This window comes from Rhododendron vialii, chromosome 3a (assembly GCF_030253575.1).
Source record: "Rhododendron vialii isolate Sample 1 chromosome 3a, ASM3025357v1".
Taxonomy (NCBI): domain Eukaryota; kingdom Viridiplantae; phylum Streptophyta; class Magnoliopsida; order Ericales; family Ericaceae; genus Rhododendron; species Rhododendron vialii.
This window is the reverse complement of record NC_080559.1, coordinates 4,118,170-4,133,087: the sequence shown is the minus strand read 5'-3', so window position 1 is coordinate 4,133,087 and position 14,918 is coordinate 4,118,170. Positions and strand designations below refer to the sequence as shown.

General features: G+C 39.5%; 2 protein-coding genes and 1 long non-coding RNA gene across 3 annotated transcripts; 1 reads left to right on the top strand and 2 right to left on the bottom strand.

The window, feature by feature from the left end:
• Window positions 1-1,298: 1,298 nt before the first annotated feature.
• LOC131318625 (pyrroline-5-carboxylate reductase) lies at window positions 1,299-11,598 on the top strand. Its single transcript, XM_058348536.1, has 7 exons — window positions 1,299-1,635; window positions 3,611-3,659; window positions 6,126-6,214; window positions 7,697-7,769; window positions 8,340-8,460; window positions 9,090-9,195; window positions 11,106-11,598. Exons 1-7 carry the CDS (start codon window positions 1,426-1,428, stop codon window positions 11,292-11,294), a joined length of 837 nt encoding a protein of 278 aa, XP_058204519.1. The 5' UTR covers window positions 1,299-1,425; the 3' UTR covers window positions 11,295-11,598.
• On the bottom strand, window positions 4,620-5,471 carry LOC131318636 (uncharacterized). Its single transcript, XR_009197759.1, has 2 exons — window positions 5,274-5,471; window positions 4,620-5,211 (listed from the first exon to the last, which is right to left on the bottom strand). It is a non-coding gene; the product is annotated as an uncharacterized LOC131318636 (long non-coding RNA).
• LOC131318622 (UPF0481 protein At3g47200-like) lies at window positions 9,117-13,844 on the bottom strand. The gene is made up of 3 exons (XM_058348531.1): window positions 12,140-13,844; window positions 10,245-10,807; window positions 9,117-10,193 (listed from the first exon to the last, which is right to left on the bottom strand). Exon 1 carries the CDS (start codon window positions 13,628-13,630, stop codon window positions 12,194-12,196), a length of 1,437 nt encoding a protein of 478 aa, XP_058204514.1. The 5' UTR covers window positions 13,631-13,844; the 3' UTR covers window positions 9,117-10,193; window positions 10,245-10,807; window positions 12,140-12,193.
• Between the last annotated feature and the right edge of the window lie 1,074 nt (window positions 13,845-14,918).

The following is a 14,918-nucleotide window of genomic DNA, read 5'->3' as shown; positions in this document are numbered from 1 at the left end:
CCTCCCTTTCACGCAGCTTCTCAAGTTGCCCGATGGGACTTGATGTTGAGACCTCCACGATGTCGGGCGACCACCATAACCATATTCTCTTGCAATTATCGCCGACACCAATAACTGCAGTGGATTTTTTAAGTGTAGATACATGAGGGAGAGAGAAAACATTCAATTTTTGAAAAGAAGGGATGAAAATGTTGTAGATGAAAAAGGTGAAAAAGGACAGTTTCCCCAGAGGCAAGTTGAACTACCAGATGGTAGAAATTTGTGCCCAATGTTATCCCATCTATTAAAATAGGAAAGTGATTTTGCCACTCTTTTTTTAATGGCATCATCTTTTTCTTTTATCTCCATTCCTTGACATAAACATGACATAAACACAAAGAAGAATGCCGTTAGCGAAAATGAGAGAGATAAATCACTCCTCATTAAAATACTCTAAAATTAATCTAAACCTAAATATCTAATTGCTGAATAGATATTCATGAGTGGTGCTACCGGTACAGATACCAGCGCATACAAATGCTTATTTTGGTCTGTTTTAGTTCTTAAAAAAATGACCGGAGCCGCTCATTTTATTTAAAGTACTTTATTTATGGTCCTTGCAAAAAATAAGCTCAATTCGGTATCAGTAAGAGCATTTATAAAACATCCAACTTTGTCACAGAATTCAGGCCTAAATTTTAAAGCAAAGTTAAATGTTTTGTAAACGCCCTTACTAATATCGGATTAAGTTTATTTTCTGCAAGGACCATAAAAAAAGGTATTTCAAACAAAATGAGCGACTCCGATCATTTTTTTATGACCCAAAATAGACCCAAAAAGACGTTTGTACGCGCTGTACAGATTTTATATATGTGTCTATATCATCTCTGGATATTCAAATTATGTATTTATACTATACACACCTACATTATCATCATTATTATTTTTTTAAAAAGAACGTAAGACTGGTAAAAAAAGTATGAGTATTTAATATTTGTACGCTACCACTAGAGCTGCAAATAAGCCGAAATGCTCGCTAGTAATTCGTGGCTCGACTCCTGAAGGCCTCGGCTTGATTTATTTAATAATTGAGATGAGCTTGAACTTGAGTTTTGGACTCATTTACTGAATGAACCAAGCACAACACTCAAAAGCTCGGCTCGTCTCGTTTCATAAGCTCGATTCGTTTATAGAAACTTGTCGGTCCTCAAGGGCTCAGCTCGTTGTATCAACCCAATAAAGTTAAGCTGGGCTCGGCTCAGCTAGGCTCAGCTGGTTTGAACCACTAGCTACCACTATAAAAACCGGAGGAGACTGGGTGAACTGAGAATTCGTTTCCCTCCAAAAGACCGACCCGCCTCCAACTCCCATACGAAACAGTCACGGAGAAATTGGCGCAGAGAGAGAGAGAGAGAGAGAGAGAGAGAGAGAGCACTAGCAGCGGCCATGGCGGCGGGGGTTGTTTCCGTTCCGATTCCAAACGACACGTACAATCTAGGGTTCATCGGCGCCGGCAAAATGGCGGAGAGCATCGCCAGGGGCGTCGTCAAGTCGGGCGTGTTACCCGCCTCCAGGATCCGAACCGCTCACCTCGGATCCGCCCGCAGGGCCGCTTTCGAGTCCTTCGGCGTCAAAGTCTTCGATCGCAATGTCGAGGTAACTACCTTAGTTTCTCTCTCACCCACTCTCTAGAGTGTGAGATATTTGCCGACTGTACCGCAACACGCATTGCTTATATTCCAAACCGATAGGATACACAATTCCCAATTCGGATTCGAATGCAGTACTTCTCACTTGCACTGTACCAAACCAATCCGAGCCCTCTAGTTCCGGGACGCAGAATTTGCGACTAGCAGGGGCCGGGCCCCATCACGTGTATTTTCATATTTAATAATATATATATTTTAAAGTATATATTGATCCGAAGGAGATATGATATTGTGTGTATGTGCGTAGATGTCATTTGACCTAAAAAAATGATTGATGACTTGAAATTTTAGTGATTTTTACCCCGATCATATGGGAATTTTAAGAATTTTGTTTTTCACTCAATGTACTTGCAGGAGCCAATTCCGTAGAATTTTTCTTAATTCACCTGGAAATTAGTATAATAGGCGAGAATATTTGGAGTAGTGCTGGGGCCGGGTCCTCCTTGCACCCCTTGGGACCGCCCCTGCGTAGTTCCAATCACTTAGGGTCGGTTACATAACTCTGTTGTCTCTGCATCGGATTCATGTCATGAGGTTCTCACGAATTTTTTTTCCCGCGTTGGTTATCACTTGTCAGTTACCTAAGGCACAACCATTGTCCTCCACACGGGCTCGGGACTGGTTGTGTGACAGATAAGACTTGAAGCATGTGACACAAGGGTAGCTTCATTTGCACTGTCTTACTGCAATTTGAAGATCTTTCTTTTAAGTAACCCAAATCTCCCTTTTGGAGACTCAAGAATCGATTTTTATTAAGAAGTGCATTTAGAGTATATTACTATACACACAATTCAAACATAATTTTCTATTTTTTATCCTAATTTCTCTCCAAAACTTATCATCCCTTCTGGAAATTATTTTTTACTTGTAGTAATCATTAGTCTCATTTTAGAGGAGTTTACAATCCCTTTTCAACAGTACTACTTGTATGTATATATCAGTTATGTTTCACAAGTTATATATGTTGATACAACTGGATACCTATTCCCATTTCTTGAGAGGGTCTCTATGTATGGAAATCAAAATTGTGTCGGGTTGGTTCACCATCTTGGCGGTTTGGTGATGGAATGGAGCTCTCTCTCTCTCTCACGCTTCCCTCATTTTCAGGGTTTTCTAAAAGGAAATGGATCCTCACCTGTTTTAATTTTGGACTGGAAACTAGACAGTCCAGTTATGAGTGAGGATAGTTTGTGTATGTTACGTATATTCTATATTTCCGTGATGAATAGTCGCGTAGACTTCTGTAATGATTCTTGCTTTTATTACTTCTGTTTCTTGCGAAGTCTAAAAGAGAATGCTTATGCTACTATAGGTTTTACCAAAGTTTGTCACTGCTGCATTGGATGGTCGTGATTGATTCAGTGTCTTGTAAAATGTAATTCGAGTATAAAATAAGGTTAATGGAATCGCAAAGATGTCTGCGTTGTGAGAATATTTTCATAAGTATCGATGATATATAGCTGCCCGTTCTGAAAAATAAATGATTGGTGGTAAATATTTACTTCTTCGGAAATATGTTATAAGGGGCTATATTTTGTTCAGCAACATATAAGGTACTCTCTTTTTGTCCCCCAGCGAATTTGGCAAGTGAAGAAGCTGGGCCATGATATAGCACTTTTTGATGGCCTCTCTGTTATCTAAACCAGTAAACCTCCACGTGCCACCTGGGTATTCTTTTGTCAGGTCCGGCACAATGCTAACACATAAACGAAATTACTTCTTTTTTCTCGCAACAGTTCTTTTCATACTTTGGTTTGCTGTTATCAACGGATTCAGTTGTAGCTCAAGTTATCATTGTTCGATCTGTTTTGTCTTACTCAAGATCTAGTTGTTATTTTCCTGTTGCATCTATCTTTCTCTATATCTAAGTATGCCCATATGTCGATATTAAGGTTGCATATGTTTTCCTATATCATGTCCAGGTAATCGAAGACTGTGATGTAATCATCTTCTCTGTCAAGCCTCAGATTGGTATGAAATGTGCCTGTACTTTGCCACTTGATGTTTTCTTTTAGTTCTCTTACCTAATTCTGTGCCTGCTACTAATGGACTAAGTGTGTACAAAACATGTTGGTTCATTGGTCAGTGGTCTTGGTTTATTCATTGCTTTTGATACTTCATCTGTCCCACACTTCTTCTTCTTCTTCTTTTTTTTGTGAATTTGTTATGGGAAAGGGTAGATGAATCCTGTATTCTATGGTGAAGGAAATGCAATAGAGCCATGGATATAACACTTTATCAGATTTTTCTGTAGGAGCATGTTGTTCTAGTGGCAGCTCGATTTTTTTCTGAAAGTTACTAGTATTGTATAGTGAAAGAGAAAAGCTGCGGCTATTATGGTTTCTTGCTCAATAATTGAAGACAAAAAAGGGGAATTCGAGGAAGCAAAATATATAGCTAGCTTGTTTAATGAAACGGAGAAGAGAAAAAAACTATTCTAAATTAGCTCATGAAAATGGAGGACACGACCCGTTGAAAAATACATCCATGTTATGTACAACATGTTTAAACAGAAGCAATGCAAAATATGACCATAAGGCTCTAATTATGGTAGAACACATACATGCCTAATTATGGTAGAACAAATACATGCCTTTATTCACATCACATGTCTTTACAATTTTTCCAAACCGTACATAGGAAAAAAATGCACTTTAGCATTCACATGTCACTAACCACAAAAAATACAAGTGTCCTAAGCTCTAACTAGAGCCCACTATATTTCATTTCACCCCCATGACATGGTCCATGAGTGTCCTAGCATGGATCAAGCCAGTTTTATAGTGTCCCTGGAGTTTCCAAGTGAGCAAAATTGACAACGATTAGGACAATCATGATGTGAGTGTCGGACACGTGTTTGGAGATTCTTTAGGGTGTGATGGTATCAAACACCGGTATGTGACTTCCGGTGAGGCATTTGATAGATGTACGGAGGCTAGAAATCGGCACAATGAATTTGAATCCTTCAGGCCTTGATTGGTCCTCTGGGAACCTTGTTAGACTGCAACAAAGAAAAACATGTTCGCGTTGCCGCTACCTGGCCAGTGGTTGGCCGGAAAGCAGTTTGATAGAGTACGTGAAGATAACTTGGGCAAAAGTACACTTACCAAGTTTGAGAGGTAGAATAGGCCTACGGGTCCTACCTGTAGGGTTCGAGTAGTGCCCTTCTTGTGTAAAGTTGTTTCTTTCTACCTAGTCTGCCATCACTCTAGTTACATCCTCACATGATCTTTCTGTGCGAAGTTGGGATCCTCCAACTTGGGGACCTCCATTCTGTCATCAGAACCTTCCAGAGTAAGTTAGTTAGTCCATGTGGCATGTTCTCTCCTCATGATGACGGCTTGGATTTCCTAGGCCTTGCATTGCATCTTATGACCATTTTCTACATATCTTCATTCATTGCATCCTCAACCACCTCTGTGGGTCTGGGCCTATGGAGGCTCAGTCTGAATTCATATGGCCTCGGCCTATTTCCCGTACTGACCAAGGCACCAAGCCAACCACCAGGGTTCTGCTTTAATCCCTTGGGAGAAAAGCATGTCTCTAAAAATAGGCCTCAACCTTTTGGTAACACTGCTACATAACTATATGAGTGAATGTAGTAGTAGCAGGCACTAGCAGCATCAATTATGTAGTGAATTTGATATTATGTAGTTATCTGTTAACATAGTGTGCTGTTTGGAGAGATTCTTGAACATGGGAATTTATTTTTATCGTTTGGAATTTGTATTCTGCATCCTCCACAACCTGTAATCTCTATAGACTCTTGGGTTTTTTTTTTTTTTTTTTATAGCTCTACATTAAAGTGGTGTGCAGCACTATGAATTTTGGGCGCATAAATCCTTATGAAACTCTTTTAATAGCAGCTTAAAACTATTACAAAGTTAGCGGATACATTGGATCATATTCAGTTACAAGGAAAATCATGAAGGATCATTTTAAGTCCCCACAAATATGATGTAGAAAAAAAACATAAGTTGAGTTGGTTTTCACTAAATTGTGCGGAATTAAAAGAATGATGACTTCGGTTGCTGCTACGGCCGTTACACCTAAAACCGTGTCACTGCCACCTTGCTAAGGAGGCTGCTATATTTATTTGAGAGCCGTAAAGAAATATTGCAATATTGCAAAATTTGAGCCTTCATTGGAACCAAGTGCATGTGCATACTTGCATTGTTGTGTTCTGTTGCAGTTGCTACATGGTGAAAAGTTCTGAACCATATGCAGGAGCTCTTTATATGGGATTGCTTCTCCTGTGTCATACGGTACAGATATTATTATTTACATTCCCTTCGTGATAGCCTGTTCCAGTGTCTAGTAGATTCTATGCTTGACGTTTACCTGTAGAAACTCTTTATATACTATTTTTTTCGTACGTATTATATACTCTTATTCGCCCTAGGCTCCTAGCAATTATGTTGTTTCATGGCTTTGCAGTTAAGGAAGTGGTCTTGCAGTTGAAGCCACTACTTTCAGAGAAGCTTCTAGTTTCTGTTGCTGCAGGAGTTAAATTAATAGACCTTCAGGTTTGTAAAACAGATCAGTCTGTTGCTTATGGTACCTAATATTGGGCGAATGTGAATATTAAGGCTTGTGGCTTTAGTCCTTTCTACACATAATGTACGTACCTAATGCCCCTCACAACAATGCGCTTGTAACTCAATGGTATTTCCTGGTCCTTAACATGTGGAAGGCCAGGGTTCGAGCCCCACTAGGGCCCTTTGTGGTTCAAGGCTATAGACAGCCTTTGGACCCCTTGTGGATTAACTTACTAACTACCCCCCTAACCCTTGCTGGTGTATGCCACTTGGCAAAAAAATAAAAAAAAATAATGCCCCTCACAAGAGTAGCACTATCTTAGTTTGAATGACCTACACCATCACCTTTTTTCGGTTAGGTTTGTGATGTTTGTCCATGCACGTTTGACTGAGGTTTATTTTTTGTTTAATTGTTCACTGTTCAGTTTAAGTTTGTGTGCCTAGATTGTTGCGGATGTTTGCTTTTGTTCTTAACAAGAGGAGGGGGGGAAACAAAATGAAGTCTTGCTGCTTATGACCTGCAGATAATTTCACTATTTATAGGCTTCAGCCTTCAACTCAGCATTGTTTGATTATGTGCTTGAGTGCTCTTGGTGATAATTTCAAACCTGTTCAAGAACCTGTGCCTACTCTACGGCTTGCTATTCTGACCTGCTTTATGAGGAACTACGACTTGGTACTCCAAGTTTCAATATCCAGAGATAGTTATGGTCCTTATGGATGCTCACCACCAGGTGAAGTCAATTAGGCTTGAGCTCTTGAATGTAGTGCCTACTTTACGGCATGTTTTGCCCTCTAGGAGTGCTCACATGTGCGGTTTTGATTGGCTGATGACTAGCACATCACTTCTCTCGATGACAGCATCATTTTTGAGGAGGTTAAGAATGGTACTCTTCATGGTTATGTGGATTTTTAGCTTCGAGATGGTTACCGGTCTACAGAGGGTATAAGCTTTGTACTCCTTGTGCTTTCCTTCGGAGTTAGGACTCTCTCAGTTTGGAATTGCATGCAGGAGGTTTTGCACAGGTGGATATAAGACTATCACCCTCATTGAGAATACTATTGGCTATATTTGCCAAAGCAATCGTTTCACTGGCCGATAGGGTAATTTGGAACCCCATGACTATGTCTTGGTTTGTGTACATACTGAGCGGTTTGCTAGGAGTTCCTTCAAGGAGTTTCATGTTTGAGCCACTAGATCTTTTATTAACATTCAAGGAGTTTCATGTTTCAGCCACTCAGACGGAGATGCTTCAGTTTCGACTGCTTTCTTTTTCTTTTCCTGGGTATATGTGCTCTTTCATGAGTTTAATGAATTCTGTTCTCTGTCTCTATTATTCAAACCTGACATCCTCTTTGTGTGCGGAATTATCTTACAGAGACTTTTTTCAGTTTACATACTGCATCTAAACACACTTCAGTTTAAAATTCATGATCTTTACACGCTTTGGACCTACTATTGTGTTGCAGGACTGGGCTGGTCACAGTCGATTTATTAGGGTGATTCCAAATACTCCTGCTGCTGTAGGGGAGGCAGCATCTGGTATCAACTGTTGCCCTCTTTCTTGTGATGTCTTCTGTTTCCTGGATTAGATGTCAGTCTATTATTATTTTGTGAATTCATCCTTTGCTTGTTATGGTCAACTTCCACCGTATGATAGGCATGCTGAAAGTGCTGAATTCAATCTGTACTAGTAATGCATCCCACTTTGAAAATAAGACTCCTCTTTTATAAATCAATGTCCAAGCTAACACATTGGAAGAGAGATGCAAATTGCAAGGAAAATTTCTCCTTTCGAGTATGAGATTGTTCAGTCTATTAACATATTTAACTGCTTCGATTGATGTTATTGGATTGTTAGTCGTTGCGAAATCATCTTTAGCAGTGATAGTACTTTTTGGGAAGCTTTTTTTCTTCCAAAAATATTGTAGCTAAGAAAAATACACATTGATGCCTTGAAACCTTCACCTGATTACATATCCCACTTGCATTTTGAGTTAAATCAAATTAGCAAATTTTCCCCGTTGATCTCATGGTTGCATTTTCTGCTATGAGTTGGTTTGTTAATGTCCAAATGACGTTATTGCTTGTAATTTGGCTGCATTCACATAGTTATGAGCTTGGGAGCAGCTGCCACAGAGGATGACGGCGAATTGATAGCTAGGCTGTTTGGGGCAATTGGGAAGATATGGAAAGCTGATGAGAAACTATTCGATGCGATAACTGGGCTGAGGTATGTGATTTCTCATGATTTACGAATATCCCTTGTACTTTTCACCCCTAAAAAGTATTATCTTGCCTATTGTGTCTTACTACATTGCTGGAATGCTAATCGTTTGGTACGAGAAACGGAAACAATAAAACGGTACATCAGATGCCCTAAACTGATTTATAGAAGGGTATGCTCCTATTTTTGCATGGAGATAAACGTCCAATTAATAGATTATCATGTCTCTAGTTATTGATGTCAAACACATTCTAAGAAGAATTTTGAACCAAAAGAATTACACTCGTGATACGAAAGCTTCACTCTCATTCGATTTTTAGTTCATTTCTAGCCTAAGGTTTATTTTAAACAAAATAATTCTTAGGGAAAACTATGGGATGGCTATGCATCGGTAAATACACTGTTTTTAGTCTTGGTTTGCTTTATTTTGGATCGTGGTTCCAAGACGGAGTTGGCATTTTCTGGTACCACAGGTCTAAGCACTACTATTGGGTGCTTTATATCTGGGGGTTCATGATAGAGGTTTTCCATTTTTCCCATTCACTGATAGATAGACAAACACTTGGGTGGATAAAAAGGAATGAAGTTGCAATTTGTTATAACAAGAGATTTCTCTTTTTGCTCAACATATTCAGTGGCAGCGGCCCAGCATATATTTACTTGGCAATAGAGGCTTTGGCTGATGGAGGGGTGGCGGCAGGTTTACCAAGGGAACTTGCGTTGGGTCTAGCTTCTCAAACTGTGAGTTACCTGTCTCTTATTTTAACCTATTTTCAATTCCTGATGAGCAGTCATGCGACGTGATTATATTTCTGTTGAGCTTAACAGGGTTATATTCATTCCAAGGATTACAGAATTTTCGCAGTTGCTTCTTCTTTTTCAGGCATGTCGTTTTCTCAATAATTAGGAAACAAACATGTGGGATACAAAAACTAGAAGTATTATAAACTCATAAACAGATCCTGAACATTGCTTCTAACATATGAAAGATAAAAAAAGACACAGAAGAACAAAAATTGTAAATATATAACATCACAAAACACGCTTGAATGAAATAAGCATCCTTGTTGAAAGAAAAACTAACAACTAAGCATGCATGAATCATGATAAATTTGACGAGTCCCCAACTTTTTCTACTATTGTTTTGAACTCCTAATGTGTCGCATACCGCTGTTTCCCTAGTGTGGCCATGAAACAAAATTGATAATATAATCAGGCATGTTTTGGCATGTCCAACATGTGTCTGGGTGGACACGTCCAAACTTGTCTATGTCCAACATGTGTTGCACAGATTCATGAGGCTGTTGGATTGAGCCATGCTTCTTCGTTAGGGGGAAGAGCAGCGTTCACGCTTTTGGACAATGCAATCACTAGCCAATACATAGTTGACGAGTGTAGCTACCGGGTCTGATTGATTTTGCATTAGGACCAGGTTGATGAGTATAGCTTCTTTTATGCTTGGTCTGCCACCACAATAGTCGGTACACCCTAGCTGGTCTCGCATGTATGGAGCTTTCATTTAAATATATACGAAAGTCTAGTTCTTGCGACAGTCCTGAAAGTCCAATGGGGCAATGAGTTTACGTCTTATGGTTTGACTCAGGCAAGGTTTTCTCATCACTTAAGATTGGAATTTAGGTAATCAGAGGGTTATGCTATATGGAGTAGAGCGCCAAGGTGTGGTGGACTTGGGAAAATTATTACTTCTGTCCTAAGAACCATATCTGTATGTAATGCACCTTAAAGCTGAATTATGGAAAATGCAACCATGTTACTATGTATTATTGCACCTTAAAGCTGAATTATGGAAAATGCAACCATGTTACTATGTATTATTTGCTTTCCGGGAAAAGGTGATGGAATGATCCAGTTAATGACTGACCAGTTGTTATCGCGATTTAACTATATGTAGAACAGTACAAGTGGTGACGGTTTTCATTTAGCCAGAGGAAAAACTCAAGCCCCAGATAATAGTAAAGATAGGCTGAAACTGAAAGACACGCAGCAGAAAGTAATCAGCAGGCTTAGTGAAGATTTATTACGAGAAGTCGAGAACCCTCTATCGAGTCAATAAACTGGAAAACCACGTTGCTCATTCGAGCAATAATGCATAAATATAATGTATACAGAGTCTACGTCAGATGTAGAGATTACTAGGTTTATTTTTATTGGCTTTAGTTACTTGAGCTCTATTTTCTGTCAAGAATTTGTTACCTCTTTTGTTTAATTTCAGAAGCTTTAAAATTTTCAAGTTTTTGAAACAAAGTTTCTCACCTCAAGCAAATGTTCTCGCAAGCAAGTTAAATAACAAGCAGGTAGAGACTCTGTGCTCCAATTTGAGATTTTCCAACACCTGCGATGGCAAAACATGCAAATATAATGTATACAGAGTCTATACTGAAATCTGATTCATTCAAAATTAGAGCTATTTCGATGGTATTTCCTTTCAAATTTTGCTTCTCATGTTATCATCACAGTTGGTTGACTAATTACACAGACTTGCTGGCTGCATTTTCAATGCCACATACTCTGCGTTTCCCTTGTTTTCCTTTACTAATATTCATTTTTGTTAAATTCCATGCTACTGGAGCAACTGGATTGCTTTCTTCTTTCTCTTTTTGGGATAATAACTAAAAATGCTTTGTTTGCAGGTACTAGGAGCAGCGTCTATGGTTAGCAAAGGAGGGAAGCATCCAGGTCAGCTTAAAGATGATGTTGCATCACCTGGTGGGACCACCATTGCTGGTATTCATGAGTTGGAGAAGGGTGGGTTTCGTGGGATCTTAATGAATGCTGTTGTTGCTGCCACCAAACGTAGCCAAGAATTTTCCAAGAGATAGTTTTCGACTCTGCTTCAGAGGCTAATTTTGCTGGTAAGCCAACTTAATCAATCCATATGCAATTTGAAGAGGTGATGCGGTCAAATTGATGGCAGACATGCAAGATCAATTGTTTTCAGTGAGTCGTAGTATTAGGAGGTTTTAGGATGATATTGCAGTTTCTTTTTAGAGATTGGATTTCAGGTCTATTAGGTATCTATGTTGGAGAGATTACTAGGTTTATTTTTAATTGGTTTAGTGATTTAAGCTCTATTCTCTGTCCACGAACTTACTAAATTAATAAAGGATGTGATTCCAACGTAAATTTCATGGAGATCATATAATCAATTTATCGTCGTTGGGATGATTCTATCTGCACGCAAACACTTCAACAAGTTTAGCTATCGTCCAATGTCCAACTGGTGAAATTCCAGAAAACCGTCACGCCCCCAAAGCCGCAGCTAATGTATCCTAAAATTGTTTTGCTCTATTTCTTGACTGCAAAGTCGTAGTAAAAGATGAATCCTCGGGTGTCTGCGTGGAGTACTTCCAGCTATATGCTATCAGTTTCTGTGATTGGGCAGTTTATCCATGGCTTTTTCCCGATTTTAATTGGACTTTCTGCTAGTGAACGATGGGATTCGTCAAACTATTAGACTGGATACCGCACTATCGAAAAGAAAGTTAATGATGACATTGTTGTCTTTATTACGAATGGAAGTCATAGTTATTGAAAGATGGATGTAAGTTTCTTCTGCAGCATAGCATAGAAGTCTTCTATATAAAGTGCTTAGCATCTATGCTGATTTTGCATCTAGCATAATTTCATGACAGTGCAGGCAAATAAATATCTTCACTTTCCTTACATCCATGTATTGCAAGGATCATTGAATGGAGCCTTAGTTGAAAATGGAACACATCTAGTTGGTGGATCGAGGGAACATCGTAAAGTAGGACTGAAGAAAACTCGAGACAACCATAAAAGATGCAGCGATCGAAGCAACAACAGTCCACGGGCTGCTAAAATGCTTATGAAAGAATTCAGCCATCCATGTCTTCACCATGCTCTTGTAATGCTCCTCGATGCTCTGCGTAACATCTCCATATATCCCGTAATCCTCCGCTGCAAAAGTGGAGATCTCTTTGAAGATATTAGCCACCTCTTCGTCGCTGCCAAGCCTGTTGAACAGTACATGCTTTGATCGCAACTCTTTCACATCGTCCGGGTGATCAATGAGTGACTTCAGGAAACCGACGTAAGAGGTGATCGCAAGGCTGTTAGTATTGTCTGACCACATCTCGTAAGCAATGATGTTGGATAACATTGTTTTGGTCTTGGGAGTCACGAGGAACGGGGGAAGTTCGAGCAATCCACTGAACCAAAAGGATTCGAACGTGATGGCCTTGCGAGATTTAGAATTGATAGGCCGAAAATGAATCCCCTTCGCTCTGAGCTCGGTGACAGAACGAAACGAATGAATATAATCCTTAACATTAACTTTGCCCCTACCATTTTTGTGTTTCACTCTTTGTGAGCTCCTCAGTGAGTTGAGATGGTGAAGGGGTTGGTTAACTTCATCAGCATATTGGTCCAAGAGCAATTTTTCCCAGAACAACTGAAGAATATGAAGGGGCTGGTTTTCACATCCACTGCCTTTTGTTTCCGTCTTGATCTTAAATGGCAGGTCCCAAGGAATCTGAACTTCCAAAAACGCGTTGATTCGTTTCATCCCCTCATCATCTTTGTATTTTAAACTCATTAGCAACTCGAGAACTTGAAACGGGAGTTGATTCTCAAGCAAGAAAACCATATCTGAATTTATGGAATACCACACCAACACGCCTAAGTGAGTCATAACATCATCGTATTTTGCTCCCCGGTCTGGTTTGTGATCGGAGCTGTCAAAACTCTCGATCATACCCAGAACGAAGCAACCATCCAAGAGCATCATTTTAGCAAATTCATCATCGCTATACGTAATTGTTGAACCTTCATCGTAGCAACTTCTCATGTCATCAACCATCAACAGCACCTTCTCGTAGAACTCTTCCATGTCCTTGTTGCTGTCAGAAACAAACAGTCTCGCCACCATTGGCTTGAGGCTCTCCACCAGCTGAAGCTCGGGTTTCCCATGGTGGTAAGGACCTAAAGAAACCACCTTTGGATCGTATTCTCCCTTGTTGTTTTCATTGTTTCGCAACACCGGCGGAACTTTCTTGATTCGACGCTTGAGAAGTATACCATTTTCATTTGATTCCTTCCCCACGTCGATTTTGATCGCCATTTTTTGCTCTGCATAATGGTTGTTATTGATGCCGGTGTTGCTTCCCCAATGAGCTCCATTTGTTTGAGTCATTGGATGCTAATTTTACAGCAATTGGTGGAGGGATTGGAATATCTTACTTACTACCATATATAAGATGGGTGTGGAACCTAAGTCACATAATTCGCGTGCGGGTGCGTGGAAGGGAACGCGATTATGAAAGCGTTTTTGAAACCGATCCGAAACTATTAAAATCCGCGAGAGTGAGGATTGCGAGCACGAGTACAATGCGAGGATTGAGAGCGAAAGCGCCGGGCATTTTTGAAACATGCTAGGCTGTTATGTTGACGGTAGGCTTGTGTGTGCTTTACTAGTCTTTTTTTTTTCCCATGGGCATGACTTGAAATTTCAAATGTGGAAGTTGGTGGCAGTATTGACTGGCTCGCAGATGCTTCCATGGCACTGTCATTGAATGGGTAAATTAAATTTCACTAACACCCCCTGAAGTTTTCTTGAAACGCACATTCCTCCTCTAGTTATAGAAAAATACTTTAAACCACCGGTCCAAGTTTGTTGGTTAATCGCGTTAACAGATCCATGCACAATGACTTGATTACCCTTTCACAAAACTTACCTTTATTCTCTCTCAACCAAATGTCAATAAGTACTCATCTCCCTTCCAAAGTCCCCTAGAACACTTATTAGGTTTAACGAATGTCGGAAAAAAAAAAACCAAACAAACGCTGGTAGTCGCCGGGTCCGGTGGCAACTATGACACGTCTCTCTTCTTCGACTTCCTCCTCTATTTTCTAGTGTAGGTTTCTAGATTACAAAATTCCTCTATTTTCATTACAGTCGGCCAAAGCTTTCTCTTGGTTTTTAAATTTGTTGTTGCTTCAGGAAACCTATGGAGATTAAGCACTTGTATCTCGATCGTAGCCCGACCAAAATTCCTCTACCACCATTTGTTTTTTTTTTTTTTTTTGGGCAAGTATCTACCAGCATTTGTTGTTAGAGGTTTTCTTTTTTTCCTTCAAGCTTTTGCTTTTGAGATCAGAAAGTCTGGGGGCACAAATTTTAGTGCATAGATGATATACTGTATCCAACAATTTCAAACAAATTTTTATTCGTATTCACCCATAATGTAACCGTGTTAGTATCTCACTCACATTTTTTAGTAAAAACTTCATTTAGTATGTGATACTGACAAATTCAAATCTAAGCACAAATTTGTATAATAGCTTAATTGATGACATTGTTATAAATTTGGAAGGGGAGAAATAATCTTGCAGAGTTTAAATAAAAATTTGTTCCTTCTTTAGTTTGAGTATAAACCTTAATTTGATATAGATTTGAGTAAAGAACTGGAATAATTTTTGTT

Coding starts and splice junctions, on each gene's coding strand:
- LOC131318625 (XM_058348536.1), top strand. CDS start 1,426: ATGGCGGCGGGGGTTGTTTCCGTTCCGATTCCAAACGACACGTACAAT. Junction 1,636..3,610: donor TCTTCGATCGCAATGTCGAG/GTAACTACCTTA, acceptor TATCATGTCCAG/GTAATCGAAGACTGTGATGT. Junction 7,770..8,339: donor TGTAGGGGAGGCAGCATCTG/GTATCAACTGTT, acceptor GCATTCACATAG/TTATGAGCTTGGGAGCAGCT.
- LOC131318622 (XM_058348531.1), bottom strand. CDS start 13,630: ATGACTCAAACAAATGGAGCTCATTGGGGAAGCAACACCGGCATCAAT.